We start from the raw sequence: 18,364 nt of genomic DNA on the forward strand, positions 1-18,364 counted from the left end.
TGCTTAAAAGGGGAAAACATACAATCAAACAGGTTAAAGAAGTGGCACACTTCGTCTGTAGATAATACAAGTTATCAGCAGTAAATCACATGTGCAAAATGAAAACTTCAAAAGCCTTTTAGGAATGCTCTGGACTTTCAAGAACAGTTTCTCCAGGGCTGTTCTAAAAAGACTGGCACTTTTGCTGAAGTACCAGGTGTTGAGAAGTCCTGTTTGGTTATATACAAATAAAGTTATTTCCAAGTTCCTAGAGACCCTGCTTCTGCTGCTGCTAAGTCGCTTCAGTCGTGTCCGACTCTGTGTGATCCCATAGACGGCAGCCCACCAGGCTCCCGCGTCTCTGAGATTCTCCCGGCAAGAACACTGGAGTGGGTTGCCATTTCCTTCTCCAATGCTTGAAAGTGAAAAGTGAAAGTGAAGTCGCTCAGTCGTGTCCAACTCTTAGTGACCCCATGGACTGCAGCCTACCAGGCTCCTCCGCCCATGGGATTTTCCAGGCAAGAGTACTGGAGTGGGGTGTCATTGCCTTCTCCGTCCTAGAGAGCCTAGGGAGGAATGAAACCAAACAAATGTAATATGAAATGACTCAACACCAAAGTAAGGGCATTTGTGTTCTTAGTAGGACGACATTGTGAGGAGCTTTCCTTTCTCTTGAATCTTCTGTTAATAACCAAATTGTGTGAGGTGTGTTGAGTGGGTAAATTAAACTATGGCTAGTCTATGAATGGGCTTTCCAGGTGGCACTACTGGTAAAGAACCCGCCTGCCAATGCAGGAGACATGAGATGCAGGTTGGGTCCCTGGGTCGGGAAGATCCCCTTTAGGAGGGCATAGCAATCCACTCCAGTATTTTTGCCTGAAGAATCCCACAGACAGAGGAGCCTGGCAGGCTATAGTCCTTGGGGTCACACAGAGTCAGGATATGACTGAAGTGATTTAGCACAGTACAGCGCACAGCTCATGAACAGACTCCCTGAAGCACTGGGGACTTTGGATAGTTGTGATTGGATAACCTGAGAGCTTCTACAACTTAAAGATGAATTCATAAAGAATGAGCAGATGGATATCTCCCTTATTAAGCAAACATTTGAAACATTAACATTTGAAAAGTGATCACTGAGTGTCAATGTGTTAACCACCTTGAATGAAAACTCATCAGGCTATTACTTTTTCATCTTACAACTGGAGAAATGGAGGCATAGAAAGGTACAGCAATTTTTGTCCAAGGTCACAAAACTCGTAGGTCCCTGGGAAACTGAGGATCTCAAGGTAAAGCCAACAGGCTGAACTGGTGGTGTAAGTCCATGAATTCTCAAGACTGACCCATCAGTTTCACCTCAAGTCTGGGGCTTCACACTGAAGATAAATGACTGGAAGCATAATTAAAATCCAACAGGACAAGGATGGTCAAGAAAGATGTCTAAATATCAGACATGACACCATAAAATAGTAGAGAACATAGGCAAAATATTCTCTGATATAAATTGTAGCAATATTTTCTTAGGTCAGTCTCCAAAGGCAAAAGAAATAAAAGCAAAAATAAGTCAAACCTAATCAAACTTAAAAGCTTTTGCACAGCAAAGGAAACCATCAATAAAACACCCATTGAATGGGAGAAAATATTTGCAAATGATGCAACCAGCAAAAGGTTGATATCCAAAATATACAAACATCTCATAAAAATCAATATATTTTAAAAAAAAACAATCAACAAATGGGCAAAAGACCTAAATAGACATTTCTCCAAAGAAGACATACAGATGGCTAACAGGCACATAAAAAGATGTTCCACATTGCTAACTATTAGAGGGATGCAAATCAAAACCACAATGAGATGTCACCTCACACTGATCAGAACAGTCATCATCAAAAAGGGAACAAACCCTCCTACACTGTTGGTGAGAATGTAAATTGGTGCAGTCACTCTGGAAAACAGTATGGAGGTTCCTTGAAAAACTAAAAATAGAGCTACAATATAACCCTACAAATCCCCTCCTGGGTATACATTCAGAAAAAAAAAAAAAAGAAAACTCTGATTTGAAAAGATACATGCACTCCAGTGATCATAGCAGCACTACTTACAATAGCCAAGATATGGAAAAAACCCAAGTGCCCATTAACAGATTATGGGCTTAAGAAGATGTGGTGTATATATGTGACTATAATGGAATATTACTCAGCCATAAAAAGAATGAAATTTTGCTATTTGCAGAAATGTAGATGGACCTAGAGACTATTACACTTAGTGAAGTAAGTCACACAAATGCAAATTTTCTTTGGTATCACTTATATGTGGAATCTAGAAAGTAATACAAGTGAATCTATATGCAAAACAGAAGTACACTCTCAGGCATAAAAAACAAACGTGTGGTTACCAAAGGGGAAAGTGGGAGGAGGGATAAGTTGGGAATATGACAGTAACAAACTACTATATATAAAATAGATAAGCAATAAGGATTTACTGTATACCAGAGGGCATTATATTTAATATCTCATAATAAGCTATAATGGAAAATAATCCTGAAAAACATATATATAACTAAATCACTTTACTGCATACCTGAAACTAACAGAGTATTGTGAATTAACTATACTTCAATTTTTAAAAAAAGGAAAGAAAGAAAAAGGAGACCTAAACTAACGTGGGAAAGGGGAAATACCAGGAAACATCTGAAAGCAAGCTGCTCTATTTTGAACAAAGCTATAAAAGTTTTCTGAACAAAGCTTTCTTCTTAAAATCCATTAAAGCTGAATTCATATAAAAATGAGCAACAAGAACATATCAAGATCTGATGTGATACAAAATTGTTATAAGGAAAAAGAATAAGGAGTAAAATAACAAGCATACATTCTTTACCACTAGGGCCACCTGGGAAGCCCTACCAATTAAATGGAGGGCTGACTATATGCAGATTTTCAACTTCGTGGAAGATTGGCATCCCTTGCCCCAGTGTTATTCAAGGGCCAACTGCACTTTTCAAAGTGGCTTTAAAATAATTTAAAATAATAAATTTAGTGAAGATGATAATTTTAAAATAAAATATGAAAATTTCACTTTGTAATTCAGTAGCGAATTATCATTTAAATCTCAGGCCCTATAGTTTTAATCCAAAGTCTGCTGTGCCTTACTACATGGGAGTTTTGTGAAACGAGAATAAAATTTTTTTGAAAGTCAAAACCATAAAAGAGAATTTAGTAAGTGGCAGCAAATGTCACAATATATTATGGAGACATTATATTTATGTAGATATTCACCCAAAACTTATTAGAATAATCTTTTGTGATGTCACACTGCATTCTTATGAATTTGGAATTTTGCCATCATAAAGGTGTGAGACATATATTTAAGAAAAGGGTGCTGTTAGCAGAATAATTGAAGGGTAAACTTAGAACACTTATTCTCAGAGTGAGAGAGCGTGTGTAATTTTAAAAAGTGTATCGAATATGACTACTATTGTTTTCCTAATACAACCTTAGAGAATTAGGTTTGATAAAATCTGTTCAGTTGTGGATGAATTATTCAGCTGTGAGAAGGTACTGTAATGGAATGGGATAAAGTCTGAGATGTATTGACAGACCCTGATTTTCGTGCTTGTGCATGAAAGTGTTCATTAGAGTTGGATAGGCACTGACTGGATATATTCAAATCACTGTGGTATATTTTCCAAACTATAGTACACAGGTCAAGCCTGTCCCTCCCTGACTGAAAATCACAAATATGAAATATTAAGGCTAACTGGAGAGAGATTTTAACTATGTGCAGAGGCTGTATATTTTAGTGTAAATCATCCTAGAAAACTTTCCTATCCCTAATTTTTTTTTCACAAAAACATTAGGCTAATGAATGTTGACAAGTCTTAAAGAGAAAAGGATGACTTTGTCAGCAAAATATTTTTCTCCATAACTGGTTCCATATTTTTGAACCAATCTAGAACTGGAGGAGAAAAAGAATTTTTTTAATCCAGATTTTGATGAACATAGAAGTCCTAGGTTCTGGATTGGACTTCTCCAGAACAGTTTGGATCTGGCTTTCAAGCCCCAAGTGGGCCTACCTCATCGAGAAAGGAAGTGCAGGTGATCTAGATCTCTTTGCCCAGTGTTCTTTAATAAGTTAATTTATTAGTACAACTGAGCCATAGATGAGCACAGATAAGATTAGTTGATTTATCTGGGGCTCATTTCCGGGGCAAAGTTGGACCCTTGACCCCAGGTGACTTCGACTTGCTTTGTTTCCTAGCACCTTAACCTCACTGCCTTACACAGCCAGCCAGTCCTTTCTTATCCATCCAGTGACTGAATTCTTTCATGACTTGTCCAGAGTCTCTGCCTTTTTTTTTTTTTTTTAAATGCATTTCCACTGCTTACAGCACACTGATTGGAGCTTGAGGTTAAGAAATAAAAGGCAATTTAACCATTCATCTCAGCTCGTTTTATTTCCTGTGAATAGCTTTAACAGAAAGTTATTGAGTTTGGATCAAAACATTTGATTAAAAAGAGATCTGAATTTTGAAGAGTCCAGTTTGTTTTTGGTATCATGATCCTGGGAATACAGAGAATGAACTCATTTCTATTGGCTATGCAGAGGTTCAGCTTTATTTTTACATAATATAATAGAGAGTGTTAGAGTAAGAATATCAGTAAATTCTCAGGAACTTTGTGGAAAGCACTGACTATCTCCAAGGAAGAGATTTAAAAAACAAACAACAACAACCAAAACCCCCCCCAAAAACCCACTTATGTAGGTTTTTTAAAAATGTAGTTAACTTAAAAAAATTGTGGCTTGTGGTTACTGTGAGATAATACATGCATGTGGCAAAAGTACATAAAGAAAATAAAAACATTAGGAGGTTATCCAATAAAAATAAAATCTTTGTCCCGGATTACTTCCCAATCTTCATTTCCCTCTGAAAAAATACAACAGTTTCTAAAGCTAAACTTGATAAGTAGGTGCTGAATTAATCCTTTTGAAACTCAGTCTTAGTCTTTAAGGACCAAAAAAACAACATGTTGGGCTATAGCCTCAGCACTATTGGAAAGAACCTCCCAGCACTGGTTTCCTAAGAGTCATCGTTGGTGTTATTTACATGTAAACTGGCTGTGATCCAAGGTTTATAAATGATTGCACAATAAAAATTAGAGTGCCCTGTTGTGGATCACTGAATAGGTACCATGTCGGTTACAATTTAACCATGCTAAAGAAACTAAACTATGGAAACAAACCGTAATAAGTAAAATATTCATCAGAGATTTGAAACAATTTCCTTTTAATTTATATTTTTATGAAATCCTCTTCCTCCCTTAATATCAGAGAATTTGAATGACTGTTTAATTTTGATAGGTTTCCAAAGAGATAGATATATTACAAGGTAACTCTATTTTCTGTTTTTATGAACCTAATTGTAATGTGTCACTTTGTTTTGTATTCACTAATTGATTTTTTCTCACATGAAAAATTGTCTTTTTGTGGTCAGTACCTGTTTGTCTTTAATATCTGAATATTATATATCTAAAATAATGGTGAATATAGTCTCTGTTTACAGTTCATTGCATTAAGCTGCTATCCTAGAGAAACAGAGGATAGATATTTCCCATAAACTAGTTTTTTATGCTCTAGATTACTTTTGTGGTTGTATTTTGACAACTCAGAACTCAGTATTTCATTACTGTGATGTGAGTTACTTTCTTCCAATGCATTTATCTTAATATTTATATTGAATTCATTTACCATATTTATGTGTTTTTTATTCCAAACAATAAACATTCATTTCTTCACCTAGCAAACATTCTTTGAATATCCACTATGGCTCAAAGTTGGGTAAGACACAGTGCTGTTTCCAGTAACCTCACATTGTTTGACTTGAGAGGCCAACCAATGTGGGAAAGCAAAACACACTTGAACAAATCAATTTTATGATATATTAACACAGAAAATTTGGTGATGGCAGGGAAGCCTGGCGTACTGCAGTCCATGGGGTCGCAAAGAATCAGACATGACTGAGCAACTGAACTGAACCAAACTAAACATAGAAAATATATTCACAATATGGACACCACTTGGCAGTGAAACATTATAAGAATATTAGTAGAGTAAACTTTACTCTTGCTTAGAGAAATCGTCACCTGCTACCCTCAGGTCAATGGATGAGAGTTCAGAAATGTTCTTCTGTCCTACTCAGAAGAGAAACGTCTGGTCATTCATGATTCTAACTTGTGTTTTTGCAAATGCTGAAAGAGTTGTTTGGTCCTAGTTTCAAGGGTTTTACTTTCTGGGAACTACTATATGCACAAGGGTATGATTTGTCAACTGGGGGTGCTTGGTCTGCTTAGAACTAACTTGCTGGGGTTCACTATGAGATATTACCAACCTAAGATACAGTCATTAGCATTTCCATTCAGAAATAAGTTGTTCAAAGTTTGTTCAGTAACATTCTTGCCTGCTTTTGCAGCATATAAACACTAGGACTTCTACCTTCTAACTCTTAAGGCATATTTCATTTTGAAAAGAAAAATCCTCTGAGTCAATTCTTACCTAATCACTACAGTCTTTCATTATTGTTATTATTATTACCATTGTCAAGAGAAGGGAACATCCCACATCTTTTAACTGAAGGCTTTTCAATTTCTCTCCTTAACTATGCCTATCTGGGTGTTCTTCTTAATAGTAAATGGTAAATTTGTCCACCCAGTTGCTCATGCCTGAAATCTGACCGTCATGCTTGAAAATTCCATCTCCCTGTGATCACTTATTCACATCCAATAAGTGATATTTCTACCTTCAAAATATGTACTGAGTTTGTCCACTCTTCTCCACCTGCATTGTCATTGCCATGGTCCAAGCCACTGTGGTGTCTTCTTGGACAACCATAAAAATGTCCAACTGGCCACTCTGTTCACACTTACCTCTTCTCCAATCCAATCCTAAGCAGCTATGAGAGTGACAGTTTTTAAAAATATTTACTTATTTGGCTGTTCCAAGTCTTAGTTGCAGCAAGCAAGATCTTTTAGCTACAGCATGTGAACTCTTAGTTGCAGCATGTGGGATCTAGACCCCGAACAGGGATCAAACCTGGGGCTGCTGCACTGGGAGCTCAGAGTCTTAGTCACTGGACCACCAGGGAAGTCCCATGAGTGACAGATTAAAGGGCATTTGTCTTAGTCCATGTTGTTGAACATCTCCTAGCCAGGCTTCAACAGGACATGAACCAAGAAATTCCGGATGTTCAATCTGGACTTAGAAAAGGAAGAGGAACCAGAGATCAAATTGCCAATCTCCTTTAGATCATCAAAAAAAAGCAAGAGAGTTCCAGAAAAACATCTACTTCTGCTTTATTGACTACACCAAAGCCTTTGTGCAGATCACAACAAACTGTGGAAAATTCCTCTTTTTTTTTGACATTTCTAACTTTTATTAAATGATATAGAAGACAGTGAAATAATATTAAACACATTTATACTTGAATAAACATAGGAGGTTCAGATCTCATTCTAGTCAGCTATTTTTTTTCAGTTCAGTTTAGTTCAGTCGCTCAGTTGTGTCCAACTCTTTGCGACCCCATGAAGTGCAGCATGCCAGGCCTCCCTGTCCATCACCAACTCCCAGAGTCCACCCAAACCCATGTCCATTGTGTCAGTGATGTCATCCAACCATCTCATCCTCTGTCGTCCCCTTCTCCTCCTGCCCTCAATCTTTCCCAGCATCAGGGTCTTTTCAAATGAGTCAGGTCTTTGCATCAGGTGGCCAAATATTGGAGTTTCAGCTTCAACATCAATCTTTCCAATGAACACCCAGGACTGATCTCCTTTAGGATGGACTGCTTGGATCTCCTTGAAGTCCAGGAAAATTCTTCAAGAGATGGGAATACCAGATCATCTGACCTGCCTCCTGAGAAATCTGTATGCAGGTCAAGAAGCAACAGTTAGAACTGAACATGGAACAACAGACTGGTTCCAAATTGGGAAAGGAGTACCTCAAGGCTGTATATTGTCACTGTACTTATTTAACTTATATGCAGAGTACATCATGAGAAATGCTGGACTGGATGAAGCACAAGCTGGAAATCAAGATTGCCGGGAGAAATATCAATAACCTCAGATATGCAGATAACACCACCCTTATGGCAGAAAGCAAAGAAGAACTAAAGAGCCTCTTGAAAGTGAAAGAGGAGAGTGAAAAAGTTGGATTAAAGCTCAACATTCAGAAAACTAATATCATGGCATCTGGTCCCATCACTTCATGATGACAAATAGATGTGGAAACAAAGGAAACATTGACAGACTTAATTATTTTGGTCTCCAAAATCACTGCATATGGTGATTGCAGCCATGAAATTAAAAGACACTTGCTCCTTGGAAGAAAAGCTATGACCAACCTAGACAGCTTATTAAAAAGCAGAGACATTACTTTGCCAACAAAGGTCCATCTAGTCAACGCTGTGGTTTTTCCAGTAGTCATGTATGGATGTGAGAGTTGGACTATAAAGAAAGCTGAGCACCGAAGAATTGATGCTTTTGAACTATGGTGTTGGAGAAGACTCTTACGAGTCCCTTGGACTGCAAGGAGATTGAACCAGTCAATCCTAAAGGAAATCAGTCCTGAATATTCTTTGGAAGGACTGATGCTGAAGCTGAAACTCCAATATTTAGGCCACCTGATGCGAAGACCTGACTCATTTGAAAAGACCCTGATGCGGGGAAGAAGGTGGGAGAAGGGGACAACAGAAGATGAGATGGTTGGATGGCATCACTGACTCTATGGACATGAGTTTGAGTGAACTCCAGGAGTTGGTGATGGACAGGGAAGCCTGGCATGCTGCAGTACATGGGGTTGCAAAGGGTTGGACACGACTGAGCGACTGAACTGAACTGATTATTGTTGTTGTTTAGTCACTAAGTTGTGTCCAATTCTTTTTAGTGACCCCATGGACTGTAGCCCACCAGACTCCTCTGTCCATTGAATTTTCTAGGCAAGAATACTGGGGTGGGTTGCCATTTTCCCCTCTAAGAGATCTTCCCAACCCAGGGATTGAACCCATGTCTCTTACATCTCCTGCATTGTCAGATGGATTCTTTACCACTGAACCACCTGGGAAGCCCCACATACATACTAGTACTCAAAAAATTAAATACAAGGATGAATGAATGAATGAATACATGACAAAATATTTACAATGTATTTTTTCCTGATTATGTACACTATGGGCTTCCCTGACGACTCACAGATAAGGAATCTGCCTGCCAATGCAGGAGATGAGGGTTCAATCCCTGGGTTGGAAAGATCCCTTGGAGAAGGAAATGGCAATCCAGTATTCTTGCCTGGGAAATTCCACAGACAGAGGAGCCTGATGGGCTACAGTCCTGGGGTCACAAAAGAGTCAGACATGACTTAGTGACTAAATAGCAACAACAAAAAAATAATGTACATTAGAGAAAATTTGGAGAGTACAGGGAAAAATAAGTAATTCAATCTCACCACAGGAATATCTGTATTTCTACTATATAGATTTTGGAAAATATCCTTCCAGTTAGCCGATGTCAAGAAATGACTTAGAAAAGCACCAATATGTGTCATTTGGTATAGAGTGGCCATAAGGAGTCTCAGGCCAAACTACCAGGAGGGAACAAAGCCCCACCCATCAACAGAAAATTGGGTTACTGATTTACTAAGCAGGGTCCCACCCATCAGAACAAGACCTAGATTTCCCCACAGACATTCCCTCCCATCAGGAAACTTCTACAAGCTTCTTATCCTTATCTGTCCAGAGGACAGACAGAATGAACCCACAATCACAGAAAACTAACCAAACTGATCACTTGGATCACACCCTTGTCACACATGGAGCACAGCCTTGTCTAACTCAATGAAACTATGAGCCATGCTGTGTAGGTCATGGTGGAGAGTTCTGACAAAACATGGTCCACTGGAGAAGGGAATGGCAAACCACTTCAGAATTCTTGCCTTGAGAACCCCATGAACAGTATGAAAAGGCAAAAAGATAGGACACTGAAAGATGAACTCCTCGAGTAAGTAGGTGCCCAATATGCTACTGGAGAAGAGTGGAGAAATAACTCCAAAAAGAATGAAGTGGCTGAGTCAAAGCGAAAACAACGCCCAGTTGTAGATGTGACTGGTGATGGAAGTAAAGTCCAATGCTGTAAAGAACAATATTGCATAGGAACCTGGAATGTTAGGTCCGTGAATCAAGGTAAATTCAGTTCAGTTCACTTCAGTTGCTCAGTCGTGTCCAACTCTTTGTGACCCCATGGACTGCAGCATACAGATCTCCCTGTCCATCATCAACTCCCGGAGTTTACTCAAACTCACTTCCATTGTCGGTGATGCCATCCAACCATCTCAACATCTGTCGTCCCCTTCTCCTCCCACCTTCAATCTTTCCCAGCATCAGGGTCTTTTCAAATGAATCAGTTCCTTGCATCAAGTGTTGGAGTTTGCAAAGTATTGGAGTTTCAGCTTTAGCAGCAGACCTTTCAACGAATATTCAGGACTGATGTCTTTAGGATGGACTGGTTGGATCTCCTTTCTATCCAAGGGACTCTCAAGAGTCTTCTCCAACACCATAGTTCAAAAGCATCAATTCTTTGGTGCTCACCTTTCTTTATAGTCCAACTCTCACACCCATAAATGACTACTGGAAAAACCACAGCGTTGACTAGATGGATCTCTGTTGGCAAAGTGATGTCTCTGCTTTTTAATATGTTTAGGTTGGTCATAGCTTTTCTTCCAAGGAGCAAGTGTCTTTTAATTTCATGGCTGAAGTCACCATCTGCAGTGATTTTAGAGCCCCCCAAAATAAAGTCTGTCACTGTTTCCACTATTTCCCCATCTGTTGACCATGAAGTGATGGGACCAGATGCCATGATATTAGTTTTCTGAATGTTGAGCTTTAATCCAACTTTTTCACTCTCCTCTTTCACTTTCAAGAGGCTCCTTAGTTCTTTACTTTCTGCCGTAAGGATGGTGTCATCTGCATATCTGAGGTTATTGATATTTCTCCCAGCAATCTTGATTCCAGCTTGTGCTTCATCCAGTCCAGCATTTCTCATGATGTACTCTGCATATAAGTTAAATAAGCAGATTCACAGTATACAGCCTTGACATACTTCCCTGATTTGGAACCAATCTATTGCTCCATGTCCAGTTCTAACTGTTGCTTCTTGACCTGCATACAGATTTCTCAGGAGGCAGGTCAGGTGGTCTGGTATTCCCATCTCTTGAAGAATTTTCCACAGTTTGTTGTGATCCACACAGTCAAAGGCTTTGGCATAGTCAATAAAGCAGAAGTAGATGTTTTTCTGGAAGTCTCTTGCCTTTTTGATGATCTAAAGGATGTTGGCAATTTGATCTCTGGTTCCTCTGCCTTTTCTAAATCCAACTTGAACAACTCAAAGTTCTCAGTTCATGTACCGTTGAAGCCTAGCTTGCAGAATTTTGAACATTACTTTCCTAGAGTGTAAGATGAGCGTAATTGTGGGGTAGTTTGAACATTCTTTGGCATTGCCTTTCTTTGGGATTGGAATGAAAATTTAAAAAATAAAAAGGGGCTTCCCAGGTGGCGCTAGTGGTAAAGAAACCACCTGCAGAAGGTGAAGACGCAGGTTCGATCTCTGGGTTAGGAAGATCCCCTGGAGAAGAGCATGGCCACCCACTCCAGTATTGTATTTGTGCCTGGGGAATCCCACGGACAGAGGAGCCTGGCAGGCAGCAGTCCATGGGGTTGCAAAGAGTCAGACACGACTGAAGAGACTTAGCTTGCATAGGGACTTCCCTGGTGGTCCAGTGGTTAAGACACTGCACTTCCACTGCAGGAGGCACAGGTTTGATCCCTGGCTGGGGGACTAAGATCCTGCATGCCAGGCTACACGACCAAAATATTAAAAAAAAAAAAAACCTCCATAGTGGCAGGGAAGGAGATTACGTGTAGGTCTAACATCAACTTCCTCCAGCAGGGCTGATTGGGCTACTTCACCTTCTGAGTACCTAACATACCTGCACCAGTGATCAGTAACTGAGCCCTGATCCGGCCCCAACCCTGGAGTATTAACCAGCCATCTAGCAGCAGATTGGTTACATAGGCTTCTTCCATCATGGAGGGGGCAGCAACATTTCCTCCCTGTGAATATGTATTTACTATAGATATAGGTTTACTTTCCCTGAATGCCAGATTTTTATCTGTACCATTATCTCTAGTCCTACTAAGTACCTAGTTGATTGTTGTGGTATCCATTTAATCATTGCTTCTAACCAGGGAATTTGTTTATTGATGAATGAAATAAAGCACTGAACTAATACTGTTGCGATTCACTGATCTTATCATGTAGCCCATCATCTAGAAGTGGATGGACTTTTAGGAAGATAGATAGTCCTTTGGGAAATCCAGTAAAGGTACAGGCTGGGAAATAATACTTTGTGAGGGTAATGCTATCAGTCAGGATGTAGTAAATGCATATCTTCTATGCCCACAATACATGGGTCCAGAAACCATGGATGTAAAGTGGGCTGTGCTGTCAACAACTTGTACAAAAGCCAAGGCTGGTTCCTTAGCCTTCCGGATATCCTATAAACTAACCAGTATCCTGTAATAAATCTTTTTCTGCTTCAACTAGTATGCGTGTATTCTGTTGTCTAAAATGAATACTCCAGTGAATATGTTTCTAAACTAGTCAATGCAAGAGCAATAGAATCCCCCAGTTTCAGAGAGGGGGAGGCAAATGTTTGTGATTCAGACACAATAACCCCCTTACCTCCCACTCAGTCCTCAACCACTGAAATCTCACATCTACTTCTCCTGCTGCTGCCTTTGTTAAATCACCAAGACTTCCCTGATGTCATCTCTTGGCAACATTTGACCCTGTTGTCCACCTAAAAGTTCTAGAAAAATCTCCCTTCCTTTAACTGCTGCGTGTGCCATATGGTGTCCTTTCTTTTTCTCTGTTCCTCCTCAGTATTTTCTGAGGGGCTTTCTTTCTCTGCTGCTGATCATTTTAGATGAGTATTCCTCAGTGTTCTCTACCAAATCTGCTCCTCTTCTTACGCTACATAGTATTCAGGGGTGATTTTAGATTTTCTCTACTCCCACAGCTTTAATGAATTCCTGTACAATGCTGACTTCCAAATTTACTCCTTCAGGACAGTTACCTCTCCTCAGGACCAGCTGCATTCTGAGTATCTCTACCTCAGTGGCTCAAAAGCACCTTGAACATAAGATATACAAAACAGAACTCAGTAGTTCCTCCTCTCACCTCTTCAAAGTCCTTCAAGCTAGCCAACTACTTCTTTATTACATTTCCTACCCTGGTCACCAACACCAGCATCAACAGGAGCGCTCAAGCCAGAAACTGGGTGTTGGCCTTCCCTCTTCACTCTCCGGTGCTTACCCAATGATTCCTCAAGTCCTACACAATCTACTTCTCAAACATCTCTCACCTCTACTGCCTTAGTTGTCTTTTTTCCCCCTGTCTTTTGTTTTTGTAAGAGAGCTTGGGAATAGGCTATTTTATTTGTGTATTTATTTTGGGGGCCACTCCCCACAGTGTGTTGGATCTTGATTCCCCAACCAGGGATCGAACCCATGTCCCCTGCCTTGGAAGTATGGAGTCTTAACCACTGGATCACTAGGGAAGTCCCCCTTAGTTTTAGATACCATCATCTCCAGCCTAGTTATTGCCTCCTAACCAGTCTTTTCCTCCTTCTAATCCACTCTTCACATTAAAGATAGACTGATACATTCAGAATACGTGCAAAGTCATGTCTTTCCCCTGTCCATAGAATAAATAAATCCTAACCACCTTCTCAGGGCTTGTCAGGTCTTCCACGGGTTGGCTTCTTCAGCACGGTTTGCTTCCTTTCCAGCACAGTTTGTGTTCAGTCTTGCTCAACTTTCCTCAGGTCCTAGAATATGCCACACTCTCTGTGGCCTGAGGAACAGCACTGTATTCCTACTCTAAAGGCCCTGAATTCAACTTAGATATTATTTTCTTTAGCAAGTCTGTCCCTTCTGGGTTGTGGCCCCTGCTTTGTTTTCTACTAGGGAGGTACCTTCTACTTCTCCATAATACATTTGTGGCAAGCAATTGTAACTCCCGATTTACTTTTCTGTTTTTCCCCCATAGACCTCACTCAGTGGAAACGAGCTGTGTCTCTTTTGTTCACTGTTGGTGGTCCCATCACCTAGCAGTTTTGGGCACTTAAATACTTGTGAAATGAGTGAACAGTTGACACAACAAGGTAGTAAACAACAGGGGACTAATAAATAATTAATTGTTCATCAATTACTGGCTAATGAACATAACTGTCAAAGATTTAGCTAAAATGAAACAGAGTTGTATAAATCTAAATAACCAAGCCTTTCTTCCTACATCAAGGATATTAGCACTGTGCTTCTCTACAGCAACTTTAAAAAAGTGTTTTATTGAATTACAACTTAAAATGTACAGATCTTAAATCTAAAGTTTGACTGGCTTTTGCATATTCTACACCAGGGTAACCACTACTCAGATTAATATGTAGAACATTTCCAGTAGCACAGAAGGTTCTTTCATTGCCAAAGAGCATCCTCTCAAAGGTAACTGCTTCTGACTTCTTACAACCGCAGGTGTGTTTGCCAGATTTTGAACTCCATACAATGAAGCGGCTTCCTTTTCTCAATATCACATTGATGAGTTTTGTTCTTTTACACTTCTGTACTCATCTTACTGTATGACTACATGGTACGTTATCCATTCTACTGGTGAAAGACATTTGGGCTTATTTCAAGTTTGGACTGTTATTAACAAAGCTATTATGAATATTCTTCTATATGTCTGTTGATCGACATAAACACTTATTATGTTGGGTGTATAGCTAGGAGAGGATTTGCTGTATCACAGGATATGTAGTAAGTTCAGCTTAAGTGAGTATATTATCAAATACTTTACTGAAGTCATACCAGTTTATTATACTCAATAAATGTATGAGAGTTTCAGTTGTCCCACATCCTTGATATTACTTTATTTGATTTATTTATTTTTATTTTTTGGCTGTGCTGGATCTTTACCGCTGCACATGAGCTTTCTGTAGTTGCAGGGCTTTCTCTAGAGCGAGCAGGGGCTGCTCTTTGCAGTGGCTTCTCTTGTTGAAGGCTCTAGGAGCGAGAGCTTCAGTAGTTGCAGCTCATGGGCTTAGTAGTTGCGGCTCCTGGGCTCTAGAGCGTCAGCTCAGTAGCTGTGGCCCATGGGTTTAGTTGCTCCAAGGCACGTGCAATCTTTCTGGACCAAGGATCAAACCTGTGTCCCTTGCATTGCAAGGTGGATTCTTTTTTAAAAAAAAATATTTATTTATTTGGCTATTCTGGATCTTAGTTGCAGCGTGTGAACTCTTAGTTGTGGCATGTGGGATCTAGTTCCCTGAACAGGGATTGAATCCAGGCCCCCTGAATTGGGAGCACAGTCTTAGCTACTGAACCACCAGGAAAGTCCCTGGAAGGTGAATTCTCAACCACTGGGCCACCAGGGAAGCCTGATATTACTTTATATTTATATTATCTTTTACCAACTTATAAAAATTTATACAACTAAGATGAAAACTGAACTTACTGTGATAGTATAAAAGCATTCAAAATAGGCTTCTTGAGGCTGTTTTTTAGGTATAAGATAATAAGAATGGTTAATATTTACTGAGTGTGCATTGCTTGCCAAGCATATTATAGGCACCTTATGTAGGCATATTATAGGCACCTTAATGAACACTACAACTCTATGAAGTAGATACTGTTATCCTCTTTTTTAGGGATGAAGAATTTGTGGCACAGAGAGACATCATTAAATGATAGACTGTTAAAGAACTAGATGGCAGTACCCTGAATGTGTTAGTTAATACAACCCCACTATATTGACAAAAGGCCACCTCATAAAGTAGGCTGCATCTTATGAAAAAGAGGTCACCTAATATGTTAGAGGAAGACTCTAGATTGGAATCCAGATCTCCTAACTTCTCATCTAGCATTGATAACAGAATCAGCAGTGCACAAATCAGGTAAAATTAATGGTAATCAAATAAACACATTTTAAAAAATTACTTCATTCCCTTCAGAATTTAGTAATTATGACTTTGATTTGTGGAATAGTTTCACCAAATTCTAAAATGATGTTTAAAGTTCAAGCAAGGTCACATAAGGATGCATATTTTACGGGGGCCAAGTCAATTCAGCCGCTCAGTCGTGTCTGACTCTTTGTGACCCCACGGACTGCAGCATGCCAGGCTTCCCTGTCCATCACCAACCCTCAGAGCTTGCTCAAACTCACGTGCACTGAATCAGTGATGCTATCCAACCATCTCGTCCTCTGTCGTCCCCTTCTCCTCCTTCCTTCAATCTTTTCCAGCATCAGAGTCTTTTCCAATGAATCAGTTCTTCACATCAGGTGGCCAAAGTATTGGAGCTTCAGCTTCAGCATCAGTCCTTCCAATATGGGGGCCAAAAGTTTACATAATTAAGGTGGGGGTGGGGTTCATCAAGAGAAAGAATATAAAAGTATCTTTTGTAAATGTTACAAGAACCTATGAACAAACTGCTGGGGGCCTGGTGGTAGCCACCCTCCCCTTATGAAGATTTCCTCCAATAGTCCCTATCGCATGGTATTCATGCCCTTGTATAATTCTTCCCCGACACTGTACTGAGATTGGTCTGTGAGGCCAGCTGAATATAGGAGAAGTGATGTCACTTTGGAGGCTAGGTTATAAAAGACGGTATGACTCTACCTCTCTCTTTCTTGCATCACTCTCTCACTCTGGGTAACCCAGCTGCCATGTGGTGAGAGCCTCGGGTAGCCCCGTGGAGAAGCCCGCATGGTGAGAAGCCCACAGCCGTGGGAGCCATCTTGGAAGGGGATCCTCCAGCTCTGGTCAAGCCTTTAAGTCACTGCAACCTTGGCTACCACCTCATGAGGCACTCTGAGCCAGAAAAGCCCAGAAAAGCTGCTCTCCGACCCCAGACTCAGAAACTGTGTGGAATAATAAGGTTTTTGTTTTAAGCTGATAAGTTTTGTTTTTTTTTTTTTTTTTTACCACAAATAAGATCTTTTATTTGTCACCATTAAGAGTCTGCATTTTAAACCGATTCTTGGACTGGTGGTTCGTATCCATCAGCTCGTTCAACTTTAGCACCTGTCTCGTCCCCAGTAGCTTTTCCAGAACTACTACCTTCACCATGTAGCTCCATGAGTTTTCCCAATTCAAATTTAGGCTTCTTCAGCATTTTTACTTTTCTAACGAAGACATCATGGAGCGGATAAATAGATTGGCAAGCCTTTTCTATGTCTTTTCCAATGCTATCTGGAATCAATTTATTGACCACCTCTTTCAAGTCGTTTGTCTGCACCTCTCGGGTCATGATCTCCATCATCTTCTTACGGATCTGGCGCACCTGCTGGTGCTGGGCGTAAGAGGTCTTCCGGATCTGATTGTTGCGCTTTTTAGTAAAACCCACACAGAACAGACGAAGCAAGTAACCATCGGTAGTCTTGACATCAACGTGAGCTTCAATCATGGTCTGCCATTTTTTAACCATGGAGCACATTTTGTCACGGGTAAGATCCATACCATGAAAATTAGTCAGGCAGTTTTTGCCCTGAACATCCTCAGTAATTAGCTTGAATTTTCTAAATGCTACTTCATCATTCTGCAGATCAGCAAGACTCACTTCAAAAACACGACCTTTGAGGCCATCAGACGCGATTTTGGTTCCTTGAGTTCTCGTGACCAATGTTTTCCCAATATTCCTTATATTGAACATAGCTGGTGCTTTCACATCATACCAATCTTTTTTAGAAAATGGGTCAACCACCTTCTTCTTGGCTCCCTTTTTGCCTCCTTTCGTAAGGCGCTTGTTCTTGCCGACCGCCATGGTGCAGTTCAGAGAGCCAAAAGGGTAAGCTGATAAGTTTTGAAGTAGTTTGCTGTACAGAAATTGGTAACGAGGACTTCCCTGGTGGCCCAGTGGTAAAGACTCCACCGGCCAGTGTAGGGGACGTGGATTCGATCCCCGTGAGGGAAGAGCCCGCATGCCGTGGAGCAACCAGGCCGTGTGTCACAATTACTGAGCCTGTGCTCTGGAGCCCAGGAGCCGCAACTACTGAGCCCATGAACAACAACGACTGGAGCCCAGAGCCCGCGCTCCACAGTGAGAAGCCTGCGCACTCAGACTACAGAGGAGCCCCTGCTCTCTGCAAGTAGAGAAACCCTGAGCAGCAATGAAGACCCAGCACAGCCCAAAATAAGTAAGTAAAATTGTTTAAAAAAGAAAAGAAACTGGTAACTAATGCAGGCCCCTCACAGGGCCTTGGAAGAGGCTCATGTGCGTGAGAAGCCTAGAAGT

At 40.3% G+C, this 18,364-nt stretch overlaps 1 protein-coding gene across 1 annotated transcript; it reads right to left on the bottom strand.

Moving 5' to 3' along the window:
• Positions 1 to 17,035: 17,035 nt before the first annotated feature.
• LOC122675932 (40S ribosomal protein S3a) lies at positions 17,036 to 17,916 on the bottom strand. Its single transcript, XM_043875137.1, has one exon. The coding sequence runs from the start codon at positions 17,891 to 17,893 to the stop codon at positions 17,099 to 17,101; it is 795 nt and encodes a 264-aa protein (XP_043731072.1). The 5' UTR covers positions 17,894 to 17,916; the 3' UTR covers positions 17,036 to 17,098.
• Between the last annotated feature and the right edge of the window lie 448 nt (positions 17,917 to 18,364).

This window comes from Cervus elaphus, chromosome 19, assembly GCF_910594005.1.
Source record: "Cervus elaphus chromosome 19, mCerEla1.1, whole genome shotgun sequence".
Taxonomy (NCBI): Eukaryota; Metazoa; Chordata; class Mammalia; order Artiodactyla; family Cervidae; genus Cervus; species Cervus elaphus.

Excerpts from the sequence above, each read along its gene's own strand:
- LOC122675932 (XM_043875137.1), bottom strand. The coding sequence starts at position 17,893 with ATGGCGGTCGGCAAGAACAAGCGCCTTACGAAAGGAGGCAAAAAGGGA.